The sequence below is a fragment of the Passer montanus genome, unplaced genomic scaffold (genome assembly GCF_014805655.1).
Source record: "Passer montanus isolate IOZ18808 unplaced genomic scaffold, ASM1480565v1 scaffold44, whole genome shotgun sequence".
Lineage (NCBI taxonomy): Eukaryota > Metazoa > Chordata > Aves > Passeriformes > Passeridae > Passer > Passer montanus.
In genome coordinates, this window is record NW_024369262.1 from 3,505,532 (window position 1) to 3,519,207 (window position 13,676).

Sequence of the window (13,676 nt, forward strand, 5' to 3'; positions counted from 1 at the left end):
ATTTTTTTATTCTGGGAAACGATTGAAATGAACATTATTTTTAATTGTGAGAACAGCTTCTATTTGTGGAGAACAGGTTATTAATAGTCAGAGATCTGCAAACTTCCCTTGTGTCTCTGGGCCCTGTTGTACTTTGTGTTCTCGATCTTCCTTAAATCTGACTTATTTTTATGGTTATGAGCTGTAAAATGAATGAAACAGATGCTTCTGTTTGGGTGTCACTGTGAGTGAACTTTACAATCTGTATTTGCCAAGGAATCCAGACCTGCACAGCAGAATCCCTGAAGTGTTCCTGCTCACACTGCCTGCCTTTGCCAGTGTCAGGGACTGTCGTGGCCATTCCTGTGCAGTTTTTCACCTTGCAAGGAGGGATGAGTTTGGAAATCCTCTCAAGAGCTGATTTTTCTTGTGCTGGGAAGAACACACTGCTAATAAATCTGCTTCTTTTTAGTCTGCCCTCACCTACACATCTTCATTCTGAAGAAAATTCCTGTGTGTCTCATCCTTTTAAATATTTGGGGTGACTCCGTATAAGTTGAGAAACATTTGATCCTGAGGTTTCAGATGCCCTGTGTTGGCATTTGCAGCTCGTGCCTCTGTGTGTTGGTGTTCAGAACTGGTTTTTACTGGTTTAGACTTTTTTATGACCTTCTGTCATCATTCTACAGGTAGCCACATTCCCAGAGTTTATTTTTGTGTGGGTATAAACACACATACACATAGAAAAATAAAGCAGTGTCATGTAATCTGAAGCTTTTAAGTCACCTTTTGTGTGTATGTGTCTGGCTAAGGAGTAAAACTGCCCATCTACAGCTTTCTCTAACATAAAAAGCAGTGATGTCCCTGCTGCAGACTGGCAAGCCTAATTGGGGTGCTCTAAAAGCCTTGGAGGACATCCTAGTTCACTTGAGGTCTGTAAAAGTGTTCAGCTTCTCTGTCATCTTCAGTTCATCAGCATAAAAATTCTATAATTTCATCAGTTGAATGGGCAAAGAGCTGGTAATGATTTTTCTAAGGCAGGTTTTTTAATAGGGCTCTTCTAACATTTTCTTCCACAGAATTTTTTTAAGTGTAACCTGTTACCAGCAAGGTTTTTAATACCTTTTCATTGATAAATTTTTTAAAAAATAATTGAACCTTTTCTAAAATGATTCATTCTTGTGCACTGCTCTTGCTTTTGAGGCTGTTTTCTAATGGTTTTGCAGTTTATTCTGATTATGCCCTGCCCACATAACACACTTGTCTGTTAGAGACTGTCTATGAAAGGCACATTCTCAGCTGGATTGTGTCTCTTGGAGACTCAGCACTTACAGAAATCTTTAATGCATTGCTTTCCTCTTCTGCCTGCCTTGGGGACGTTGGGAGATGCTGTGAGCCTGCTCTGTGTGCACAGCTAGGCTGTTTCCCTTCTCTGTGCCAGTGTAATAAACACCACACAGTGAATAAAACTGCTTTTATTTGCTCAATCCAACGTGCTCACAGCTGATGTGAATCTTAGAGAGTGTGGCTCTGTTTGCTGCCCCAGTCAAGTCCCTGGCAGCTTAAAATTGAGCAAAATATTTTTAGTGCTCTGTTCTGTGTCTGTATTTCAAGCCATGGACAGCCTGAAATAGCAACCTTGGTGTTTTCAGTTCTCTTCACAGAGAAATAAAGTCATTGTGTTTGCCTGTCCCCCTCCCCAGCAGGTCACACACGTGGCCCAGCACGCTCCTCCAGCTGGAGCTGTGGGGGGATCTCCAGAATTCCTGTGGGAAGGAGAAAAGTTCCAAATCAGGCAGCTCAGGCTGAGTCAGAGGCAGAGCTGTGCTGCTCTGGGGGCTGGCAAAACACTTGAGATGAGGAGGGAGGAGGACGGAGATGGCCATGCCCTATTGGCATCTTTGAGTTTGGAAGCAATAAATTCTGATTTAATACTGAAAGTAGTACCCAGTACAACATAAAACTACTTTTCTGTCAGGTTGATTTCCTCTTCAAACTGCAAACTCAATATTTTTTACTTTTATTCTCCAAGAATTTGTGTGAATGTGTGGGATAAACAGAGCAGTTGTAGGGGTGCACTGTTGTTTCTGCACTGTGGGAATGATGCAGGCACCAGTTCCATGTCAGGGTTCCACTGGAGATATTGATTGCTCTAACAAGAGGAGTTTTTGTGACATTCCACGACTGCCTGCAAAGCAGTGATGAAAACCCTGTGTGAAAGTTGAGTACAGAAAAGGAGAAATGGCTGCACTCTTCCAAGGATCTCGTTACTCTCTTTAATGGTGTGTGTTGGGTTTTTAAATGAAATGTCCTTTCTGGGCTGTGCTGGAGGCTGCCCTTTCCCAGGGATGCTGCTCAGGGCTGGATCAATGTGTGGCAGGCAGGGCAGGGCCATGTGTCACCAGGGCTGTGAGTGACAAATGTGTGTGCTGTGCTCCATCAGCTCAGCTGCTGTGGCCACAGAAAGATTCTGCCAGCAGGAACCAGTGTTAGGGAGGTAATCCTAAAATGCACCCAATCTCAGTTTCTTAGTCTTTAATGGCATTTTTTGAAGGGGTGGGTAGGATTAAAAAACAATAAAATTGGCTGCTCCTTCCTCTGATACCCCTTTGCAAGCAGTCCTCCATAAGTCACAGTGCCAATTCCCCTTTCTTGTCCTCTCAGTGTTTTATGTGTTCTCCTGAGCAGCTGCATTGGGAAATGCTGCTCCAGAGGAGACTCCAGTGCATCTTCTCCAAAGTCCATGCAAACCAAACCTGGGTGGTAGCAAAATATGACAACATCCAGAAATAAAACATTCTAAGAGCAAATTTATTAGTTTGATGATGGGGGTCATTGATTAGTGATCTAAAGTAGTACTTAGTGCTTGTTACTTTCTTTAACTTGTTTTTTTTTTTTCTTTTGGCTTTCAGCTCAGATCGACTGATAGAAGAAACAATAAGGTAGGAATGAATGTAAAAATTTTCATTATTTTCCATACAATCAGCATTTCCATTAAATTGTGTCTAAATATATCAGTCACTCTATTTATACAGTAACTGTATTGTTTCCAGCTCCTTGGCAGTATTACAGTGAATTGCTGGTGGGTTTGATCTGAGTTTTTTCTATTCAATATTGACATAAGAATGTTGCTTAAATATTTTATTCATCCTAGCTTAGAAAATTTGGGTTTCTGCTTAAAGGTGAATCAGCTTTGGAGCAGAGTGAATCTCAGGCTGAGCTGTTGGGGGCTATTCCAGTAGTCAAGATGTTTCTTCTCACAGTGACACATAAAACCTGATTTCTGTAACCTTGCAATGTATTCAGAATATTCAGCAGCTGATATAGCTAAGGGCTTTTACCACAACTGCTTGAGAGGTTATTGCTGTTGTACATTTATCTTTTGGGGTTCTTACATTGTTTGGTTACTTAAGTGATACCTTCTCTAACTGATCTAGACATTTGAGAACTGTAGCAACACAAATTTTATTATCTGTGCCCTTTCCAAGCCAACCTTTTGCAGACCAATAACTCAAACTGTAATAATGCCCAATTTAATGGTTTTAAATTTTAGATTATTGCTTTAAAACAAAAGAAGAAAAAAAAAGGGTAAGAAAGCAAATAAGATATGCTTTCAGACAATGCACGTACTGACAAAAATGACCAAGAGCAGCAATTAGAGGTGCAGCAAAGCTGTGTCCATTAAAGGCTGGCTGGCTTAAGTACTCACAGTGGGCTCAGCATAATTAACATGGAGGAAGAATGTGTTAAACCACATCAGTGTGCAGTGATGAGCCAGAAGTGATCAGTGCAATAATACCTGAAAATGTGATGCAATTTCACCACAGCCTCACAGAAATATCTCTCCAGCTTAGCCCAGCTGTGTTTGTTTTGGGTTCTAGTCCTTTCCTCAGGAAAAACCTCTCCTTTATTGCCATGCTTGTAACCCTGCTTTTCCATCTCAAAAATGCTCAGTGCTTGGTGGATTTCTTCTTTGCTGCCACTCCAAGTAAGCAGAACATTAAACAGCATATGGTGATTTATTACTCTTAATATCCTGCAAAATTACATGTAATTACTTATAATTGTGTCATTGGCCTGGCTTCTGGGTTCTGTGTCAGAGGAGCTCAGAGCTCTCAACCTTGCACAATTTGTTATCTGTAGTAAATTCTTGCTCTTGGGTTGTTGCCAAAGATGTTCTACAGTTTTTTGGTACAAAAAGAGCTGGTTTGGTAATGACACGGAGTAGGAATTGTAATTCCATTTATATCCGAGTTGAATTCTGCCTCTGTTAAAACCAGGGGGAATTTTTTGTTGAGCTCTTTTTTTCTTGTGGTCCCCAGTAATGGCAAGTGTTTGGGTGTGACATTAATTGGTGGTGAATCCTGCTGCCTTCCAAGTGAATTTACCAGCTGGGAGTTTACCCAACTCACCAATTGTTTTATCTGTTGGAACCCAAATAAAAGAGAGAATTGTGCAGAAGAAGCTGTTTGAGGACAGATTCCTTGAGATGTAATTAGCTTATTCTGGCTACTGCTCTGTCTTCAAGGTTTACATCTGCTGCAGTTCATTACTCATTTTTTAATTAGGCAAGTCAGGAAATCACGTTTTATTTCCTTCACACTTTTATTTCCTTAGGCTTTGTTACTAAGCACTGATCCCAAACACTGGAAAGCACATTTTTGTGTGTGCAGAGGCTTTTGTTGACGAGCTTCAGCCACTAATTGTGAGCCTTGCTCTGATTTTCTGTCAGCAGGAGAAGTGAGGAGTCTCATTCTTGCTCTCCACGGAGCAAACATCTCTGCCAGGGAATGCCTGGGCACCTGAGCTGAAATGATTCAGTAACCAAAGCTCTGAGCAGGGCTGTCACTCCAGATGTGTCATTATTACTAAACTTTTAATCAATTTTTAAATGAATTACGTGCCATGGGTTCTTACTGCAGCATATTTCTCTCCAGAAGCGAGTGGGATGTGATACTTTGTGCTGCAGTTCTTTTGGAACAGCCTTCCCTTCTCTTGGCCAGATTTAAATATAAGCAGAGATTTTGCTTAATATGTTTGGAGTTCTCAGGTTTTCATTTTCAAACATTATCGCGTCTCCAAAATAGCAGACCATTTATTTCTTGTTTTCTAACAACTTGTGTTTTTATGTTGGCTCAGTTGAAATATTTTTTATAGTTTTGTCTGTACAGTGTGACAAGTTCTTAGGATTTTATTGTAATTCTGTTTCTGAGGCCTGATCCATCAGTGTTTGTATATTAGCAGATTGGACTGAAGCCAGACCAAAGCAAAAAACTTCCTTTTTAAAAAATGGTCTCCTTATGTACTTGATCTATCTCTTTAGGTAGTAATTAGGATTTAATAAAAGGGGAAAGCTAAGCTGCACTGAGTGTTGACTTTTTAAAGACATCAGTCACGTTTTGAGAATTCTCTCATTTCACAACCACCTTGCCAGAGTGTCCAGGCAAAATCACTTGCAGTCCTGGGGAAATGTTTCTTCTTTTTTCATCTTAGGTTTCATCAAAGGAAACAATGGAATAAATAAAGGAATAAAGGAATATATAAAGGAATTTGCCAGGCTGGGAGTGTAGGTGTGCATTGATGCACGCATATATGTGTATATTTAGAGATACAAATCTGGAAATGTATCTCCAGACAAAGAATAAGTGATGCAATCAGAATTTTTACCAATTTAAACGTAGAGCTTTCATTTCTATGCACAGTCACAGAGTCCATTCCCTAATCATAGACCTTGTCATGAATTTCAATGAGCAAGTATGATTCATGGCATGCAAAATGAAGCAGGAGTTCCAGTAATACGTGAATTATTTGATTTTTAATAACACAACTTCTTTCTTTAGAGTTTTGTTTCAGTTCTCCAGCAGTGTAGATTTGACTGATGTGTCTCAATGGGTGAAGCCAGGAGTTGATTTTTGGGTACTATTGCAGCATGGTACATTTTCCTCAGTGACACTGGATGGATGTGGCTGCAGTGTGGGGTGAAATAACAGCTTAAACATTTATTTAAGTCAAAACCCTTTGCTTCCAAGCCAGGCAGCATTAAAAGTGTGTTTCTGCAGGTTAGACTTGTCCATTTGGGATAATGCCTGGAAGTGTTTATTACCCTGAGGGTTTTATGCCAGTGAAAAGAGCAAACCAAGTACAAATATCAGTTGGGTTTGCTTTGGAGGGAGCTTTGGCCGCTCGCATACCCACGGCACTGCTGAACAACCAAGGGCAAACTTGGAATGTGGCAGAACTTTTGAGGGAAATATGGCTGCAAGCACAGCAATTTGAGATTCTCCTGCTGCTCTGGGGAAGAGCTAGGTGAGTGTTTTATGGCTGTGACCTCGGGAGAGGTGTCTCCAGTAGTGCAGCAATGCTGAGCATTGTGCTTGAGCAGGGCTTTAATATTAAACATAGAGAGCAGGCCAGATACCATCTGGTTTTAGAAACTTGGTTTACACCCAGCTCTGGTACTTCCAGCCAGTGCAGCACTGAGAATAGTTCCTGCTGGCTTCCAAGGGAAATGCTGAATCGGGGTCAGCTCCATCCCTGCAAGAAATGGTTCAGCTTTTAGTGGGAAAGGTCGTGTGTGTTCCAGAGCAGAGGAGCAGCTCTGGAGAGCTGGGCTTGGCTGGGGAGGGGTTAATGGGGCCAGTCTTATCCAGGGCAAGAATGGGATTCATTTTTTAAAATATGCATTTGTCTGTGAGGCAATGGCAGCAGCAAGTCAATGAACATATGTCAGGGGTGGGAATGAAACCAAGATTGTCTGATGGAGGATATGAGGAAGCTGCAGTGCTCAGGATGCAAAACCAATCCCTGGACTGGTCCCCAGGAACTCTGTTTCTGCTGCTTCTTAAATTGAATAATCTCCTTTACAGATCTGAAGGCTCAGATAAACCAGCTCAAGGGTTGAATAATCAAATTATACGTGAACAGCATTGCTTTTTGCTTGAATTTTGATTTGTTAATAGTAGCTGGAATCCAGTTAAACTCTTGTTCATGAATATCACAATTACATTTCATTACTGGACCGTATCGTATTAAAAATTATAATTACCCCAGGTTTTTTTCCTTCAGAGCTCTCCAGTAAAACCCAGCCCTTTCAGCTAAATTCTTGAAAATACTGGATAAAAAAAATTAAATTTTTTTCAATCTCTTAACCCTTTACATCCTGCCTTTTTATATGAAATGGACAGTTTCACTCCCCAGATGTTAAAGCAGGAACCTTGTGTTCTGTGAATAATTATTTCTAAAGGCAATTTTGGAGGTGGCTCAGGAGCACTTTATATACTGGCAATCATTTTGTGTTTTCACTTCTGTAAATGAATGGATGTTTTAATGAGTCATTGGATGCATCTTATAAAAATATGGGGCTTAATTCAGAAGTGCATTGAGAGACACTGTATTAAAAACTCATCTGGACAAATATCAAGTCAGTGTGGGGGTGGGAGATGGAATCTGTAGGTTACTGAACAAACTTTCCTGTGTGCAGATAGGAAATTTTTTTTTCCTAACTTGATTCTTAGCAATTCAAAATTCCCTAAGAGCTCTTCTTAACAGCAAGTTTTTAGTGGTTTTGTGAGTTTGTTGTTTTTTACCTTAATGACTAAAATACCTGCATTGAAAAATTGTATGTTTGTATCAGGTAAAAGCAGCATTTCACATTTTCCTGCCTCTGAAATGACAGCTTTAGTTTCCTTTTATATTTTTCTGTTGTGTTTTTCCACTTAACTTTTACTCCTCCAGAACATTTCCCCTCCATATTTAAGGCTCATAAACTCATCCAAGAACTTATTTTAATCATTGTTATTCCTGTAGATGAAGTCAACAGCAGTAGAGGTGACTTTTTTGAGTAATTATGAAGCCTTGTTGTATTTCTGTCCTGCTTTATGTGTTTTTGGAGCACATGCCAGCAAGGAGAGCAGCAATTGCCATATTTTTCTTTCTCAGGCACTGTGTCTTCAAGCTTTGTCAACTGAGCAATTCTTTATAATCTTCATTTAATATCTTGTTTTTAAGAGCAGAGTTGACTTTTTTTGTGACCTCCAAAACATTTTAAATTTGAAATAGGAAATTCAGTTTTGTATTGGTAAAGAAACAGAGAAAATGAAAACTTATGTACCATGGGGGATATTCTTAATTAGGAGCAGATCTCAGAAATGGATTTTTTTTCTGTGCTGTGATGGAAGCATCATTTGGGATGAAACAAACTTCTAAATTTAAAGCTTAAGCCACGAGAGCATAATTCTTATGTTGCTTGTAAGGTAATACCAGTTTTCATTGAGGCTGGAGGAGAAAAGTCAAACCTGCCTGTTTCAAGAAATCTCAGTGTTTCAGTTTTATATAAACTGAAATCATTTAACTGTAAGAGAGAGAGATTAATGGAAAAATTGTGGTTTCATTCATGTTGCTTCACCCCATTCATTGTCCTCTGAAGAAACATTGCCTGCTTGTTCTCCTCTTGTGTGAGCTGTGGATTATTCTTAGCACCAACAACTTGATCCTCTTTCTTTCCCCAGCATTGCCATGGCAACAAAAGAAAATATGACTTCTCAGAGAGGGATGTTGAAGTCAATACAAAGCAAGATGAATACCTTGGCAAGTATCCTTTTTCCTAAAAATTGGGGCTGCCTGTGCCTAAGAAGAGTCGTGGTCCAATTTTTCACTCTGTCATCAGCAGTGTCAGTGGCTCTGTGACCTGCACTGTCAGCAGTGACAAACAGGCCAGGTTTTTATCAGGCTCTCCTGATAACCTGACTGAAGCATCTTGATGGTAAATGTGGTGAATAAGTTGGTTTGGGTCAAATTTGGGCACTGAATATCAATTAACAGAATTTAATTTTCAGGTACAGGTCTGCAACAGCACTTCATGGCCTTCCCTGCTGTATGCTTTTCCAGAAGTACAGTTTCATTTCAGGTCCTGCTTTTTGCTTTCAAAAAAGCTGAAGCTTGGTGTTCATCACTGCTTGCTGTGGTTTACAGCTAAGAGTAGTCAGGGCCTGAGCATCCTCTTGACTGTCACACTCTTGTAAGATTTTGGCTTGTTGGTTTCTGTGCATATTCTGTCTCAGGCTGAAGATTGTGCCACGTTGCCAAGTCAGGCACGTTTGTGGTTTTCCCACTTTATTCCTTCCCTTCTGTCAATGGACAATGTCTGCACTGTTTGACCAGACACATGACATCCTGGAAAGGTGCATCTTGCTAACCCAGAAATTTCATTACAGTTCTTAGCAGCTGGCAAGAACATTCCAGTAAAATCTAATAAGCTTTGGCCTTAAAAAGATTCTCGATTCTGAAGGCATGAAGCTCTGATTGTCTTGTTGGCAGTTGTATTTTGTACATTAAGAGATAGATTTACACCCTCGTGGTTTTACAGAGCTTGCACACTGTGTGGGTCATGCAGTGTGCAGGATTTTCCCAGTCAAATGCCTTTGGTTGTTCTCTTCACCAGTAACAGAATCCCTCTGAAAAAATTCCACAGATGTTTTATATAACCACCCCATTTTTTTTTTCATTCTCATTTAAACACAATTAATAAAAGTAACTAAGCCTCACATACTGGAGATTAAAATGCTGGTAATTGAGGTGATCAGGTGGTGAATTCTGTCTGGGCTGTTCCCTTTTCTCTGCTGCTCTGCAGTCGGTGAAGTGCAGTTGTCACCCTGCTCCCTTCCACCAGCATTTCCTCCTCCTGCTTCCTCCAGCCTGGGAGCAGTTCCAGTGTTGGCATTTCCCCATCCAGGCTTTGGGGCTTGTTGGTGAATCCCTGTTTGTGCTGTGACCTTGACTCAGAGCCCTCCAAGACCGTTTTCCAGCAGTGAACAGCCTGATCCAAAGGATCAACCTCCGCAAGCGCCGGGATTCCCTCATTCTGGGCGGCGTCGTCGGCGTCTGCACCATCCTGCTGCTCCTCTATGCCTTCCATTGATGGCTGCTGCCCCCCTGGACTCTGCCAAACCTCATCACCACCTTCCCTCCTGCCAGCCAAGGAAAAGTGACTGGGGGAAGCAGCAGACTTCCACAGCCGGCTCGTGGCTGGGCTGTCAGCGTGATGTCTGATGGTGGACACTGGCACTGGGCTTGGGCTGAAGCTGCAGTGTTTCTCCTCCCCTGCTGTTCACCTGCCTTTGGGTTAAATTTGGTGGGATTTGTTTGTCTTTAATTCCCTTTCTCAAGGTAAGTGCCCATGGGATGTTTAACCAGAACTGGGGGAACAGTTCCAGTGCTCAGCAGTGCTGGGGAGGTTTGGTGCTGGCTGGGGAGTGGGAGAGGATTAAGTTTGCCTTGTGTGGAAGCTCAGCAGGAAGGCTTTTCCCTCTAATCCCAGCCCAGTACTGAATTTCACCCTGAGAGATGAATATTGCAGCTTTAAGCCTTCAGGTTGCTTTACTACTAAATACATGTTCTGTAATTCTTCTTAACTCCTGGTTGAGATTCTAGTTATTTCTGCATAATTCATGCTGTGAAAACTGTGCTTCACACAAATTCCTCAAAGTTAACAAAAAAAAGGGGGTTTCTGTTCACTTTTTGCACAGAACATGAGTATTAAAATACCCTCTGAGGGACATCATAAGATTTCTTGTGGCTTTAAAGGGACTGACAAAGCCCCACTGTGTAAAAAGGGAGCACAGTGTCCCAGCAGCTGTTTACTCAAGGTTCAGTCATCTGAAAAGTGACCAAACATGAGTTCACCTGAAGGAATCTTTTGGGTGCAAATACTTTCATTTTGGCTGGCATCATAAAGAACTTTATAAAGACACAATTAGCAGTTTACAAAGCCTATACTGTAATTTAGGTGAGGTTACTCTGATAGTAGAGGTAAGAAGGATATGATCTAAACTCTTGATTGGCAATGAAAATGATGATGGTTATAGCTGAGGCAAAGGTGTCTGTGAGCAAAGGTTTGGACATAACTCCTCCTGGCAAAGAGCTGACTGTATGAATAGTGAAACAAGTGTTATTTACCATTATCTGGGGAGGAAAACTTTTTCTTGGTCTGGACAAGCAAGAAGCCTGTTCTTTGTCTGTAAACAAAGCTGACATCTGCAGTGGCTTTGATACTGCAGCTTCCCAGATTACAGATTTTTTTGCTCTTTCAGCAACACTTTTCCATCTGTCATATCATAACCCAATAAATTCAAGCCTTGGCACTGAAATGCCTGACTCCTTTCACAATCCACTTAGACTGCTCCTAACAGATTCCATGTATTCCATCACCCACAGATGTCACACAGTCCCCAGGTTCTCCTCTGCAACAGAGTCCAGTGGGACAAACACAAGTTTTTACTTCATTTTATAGTGCCTGTGAGTTGGAGGGAACAGGGACTTGTGTAGTGTGCAAACCCACGCTGTTACACCCAAAATGTCTGGATTTAAATGCTCCTTTGCAGACTTAATAACCCTGTGCTAAAAAGTCAACAAGGGCTTCTAATCAGCCATCCTGCCATTGGGATTTGGAAGAATTTGGAATTGAGATGGGTTAAACTGTGGGGCTTGTATCTGAAATAAAGGGTGATTATTTGGTTGATTTGGGAATGTTCCCATTTGGAGATGAAGTGTTTATTAAGGGGGTTTATGCAAGAGCTTGATGGATAAAGGAGGGTTATTAATGGATCTGTGTGTTGGGAGATCAAACTTCTCCCTTGTTGCCTTTTCTTTGATTCCTCCTCCACCCTAAGGGACCCTGATCAGCACTTGTGCATCTGTTTAGGATTTATAGGATTTGGTTGCTCTATAGTTGGCAATATAAGATCTGCAGTACCATAAATAAATTCATTTATTTAATCTTATAACAAGTCTTTTTATTGGACTTAACTGATTATTTGGTGCATATATTTAATCTTATTGTGAAAAAGCTGCTATGGAAAATATGTAGATTATAATAAATATGTAAACATAATTGATTTTTCATGTTATGAAAATGTTATGGAGGAACTGATATATTTTAGTATAAAATAATGGAAATATGCTGAATTATCTCTGATAAAGCTTTACTGGAAACGGTTTCAGTGTTGGCAGCCCCTCCATGGTTTTTGTTTGTGCTGGTTTTGAGTCAGTTTTGTGTTGAAAAATACATTTAATTATCTTTGGAGTTTTCCCTTCATCATCATCTGGCAGAGTGAGCGGGTGTTGTGCTGTGCTCCCTGGAGGGATGTGTTTGCATCTGGCCCAGGGAAAGGCTTCCAAATTCAGGAGAATCAGCCTCATAATTCATCTCTAACAGCCTGGACCTGTGGTCAGAACAATGGACTGGAAAATGAACACAGTGGATTGTAGCATTCTGCCTCAAATCCCAAAATATAGGTTTGTGTGTCTCCTGGTGCTAAATGTGTTCTTGGAGTTCTTCATTCTGTGTGGTTCCTCCTGCTCTGAGGAAAAAAGATGTGGTTAAAGAATTCTCATTCCTGCAATTCCTGCCAAAGTTGCAGTTTCCTAACTCAACCCAACCCAAGTGTGATAGGAAAACCATTGCTGAGCACTGGAATGAAGGGGAAAATCCAGGGCATTATTTCTACAGGACGTGTTTCACACACACAGACACTCTTTTTCAATTTCTGCTTCATTCTTCCTAGCAGATAAGCAGCTTCTTCAGACCTGGCCAGGCACTGGAGCACAAAGGATTGTGTTGGTGACGTTGATGGCACACTTCACACGGGTGGGAATATTCTTATCCCTGTTCTTTAGGTTGTTTTTTACCTGTTCATCAGATCTTCAGTCTCTGGTTGCTGCAGCAGAGCAGTGACATTTGGGCAACACCCAGAACTGTGTCCACAGCTGTAGCTTCTCCCCAGGGCAACATTTTTTCCTTAACCAGTATTGATTTCAGGAGTTTTGCATATCAAAGTGAGGTATAAATTACTGCTGGGTTTACTGAGTAATCAACAAGAATTTTCATCTGTAGTTCAGAAGTCCTTTTGTTGCATTAAGATTAATGTGAGAAGAGTCAGTTCCTTGGTGGATGTTGAAAATGAAAGAGCAAAAGTAGATTTTTGGGTGATGTGAAATGGTCACTGCTGTCCTGCTGTGTCCCCTGAGGTGCTGCTTTCCCAGAGCTGCTGCACAGGGAGCTGAGGCTGCTCCCCCCTTCTGATGGTGCAGCTCATTTAGTCACAACTAAATGAGAGTTTTAACTCTCTAAATGTAGCAACTTGTTTCCCAAGATCACTTGAGGCATAACCTTTTCCTGTTTTTACTGGTTTTGTCCCAAAGCTTTCATTTGAGACAGGAAGGAGAGGGTGACAGCTGTCAGTGCTGAAGGAGGGAATGTTCTGAAGTTCCTTCTAACAGGGTTGGATGGTGGAATGTGCAGGACAGGAACTGCAGTGGGACCACAACTGAGCCACGTTCCAGGTCCCACATCTGCCAGTGCCCTCTGCCCTGCAGCTCTCCTGGCACTGCACGTTTCAACCAGGGAGATGTTTTAATTCTGAGTACAGAAGCAGCTGTTGGTCTGTGTGGTGCTGAGTGAGGAAAGCAGTTAAATAAACACTTTACACCCAAAACAAAGCCCTTTCTCACAAAACACCCCATACCTTGTAAATGAGTTTCTGATTGCACTTTCTGAATTTTTTTTTCTTTTCATACACGTTCTTGAAACTTCTATTGTAACTGTAATTATTTTTGTTCTCACCTATTGTGCATTCTCTGTATGTATTAAATAAAAAAAGGCTTTGATATGTAATTTAATAATAAATTAGAATTCTAAGCAA

General features: G+C 41.0%; 1 protein-coding gene across 2 annotated transcripts in view; it reads left to right on the forward strand.

Moving 5' to 3' along the window:
* GOSR1 (golgi SNAP receptor complex member 1) overlaps nt 1-13,676 on the forward strand; it is a 28,635-nt gene extending 14,959 nt beyond the window's left edge. Inside the window, exons 7-9 of one of the 2 annotated variants that reach the window (XM_039720751.1) lie at nt 2,892-2,921; nt 8,487-8,569; nt 9,771-9,895. In XM_039720751.1, coding sequence (XP_039576685.1) covers nt 2,892-2,921; nt 8,487-8,569; nt 9,771-9,895 — 238 coding nt within the window. Of the gene's footprint in view, nt 1-2,891; nt 2,922-8,486; nt 8,570-9,770 lie in introns of both variants that reach the window. The other variant, XM_039720750.1, reaches the window with a different exon arrangement.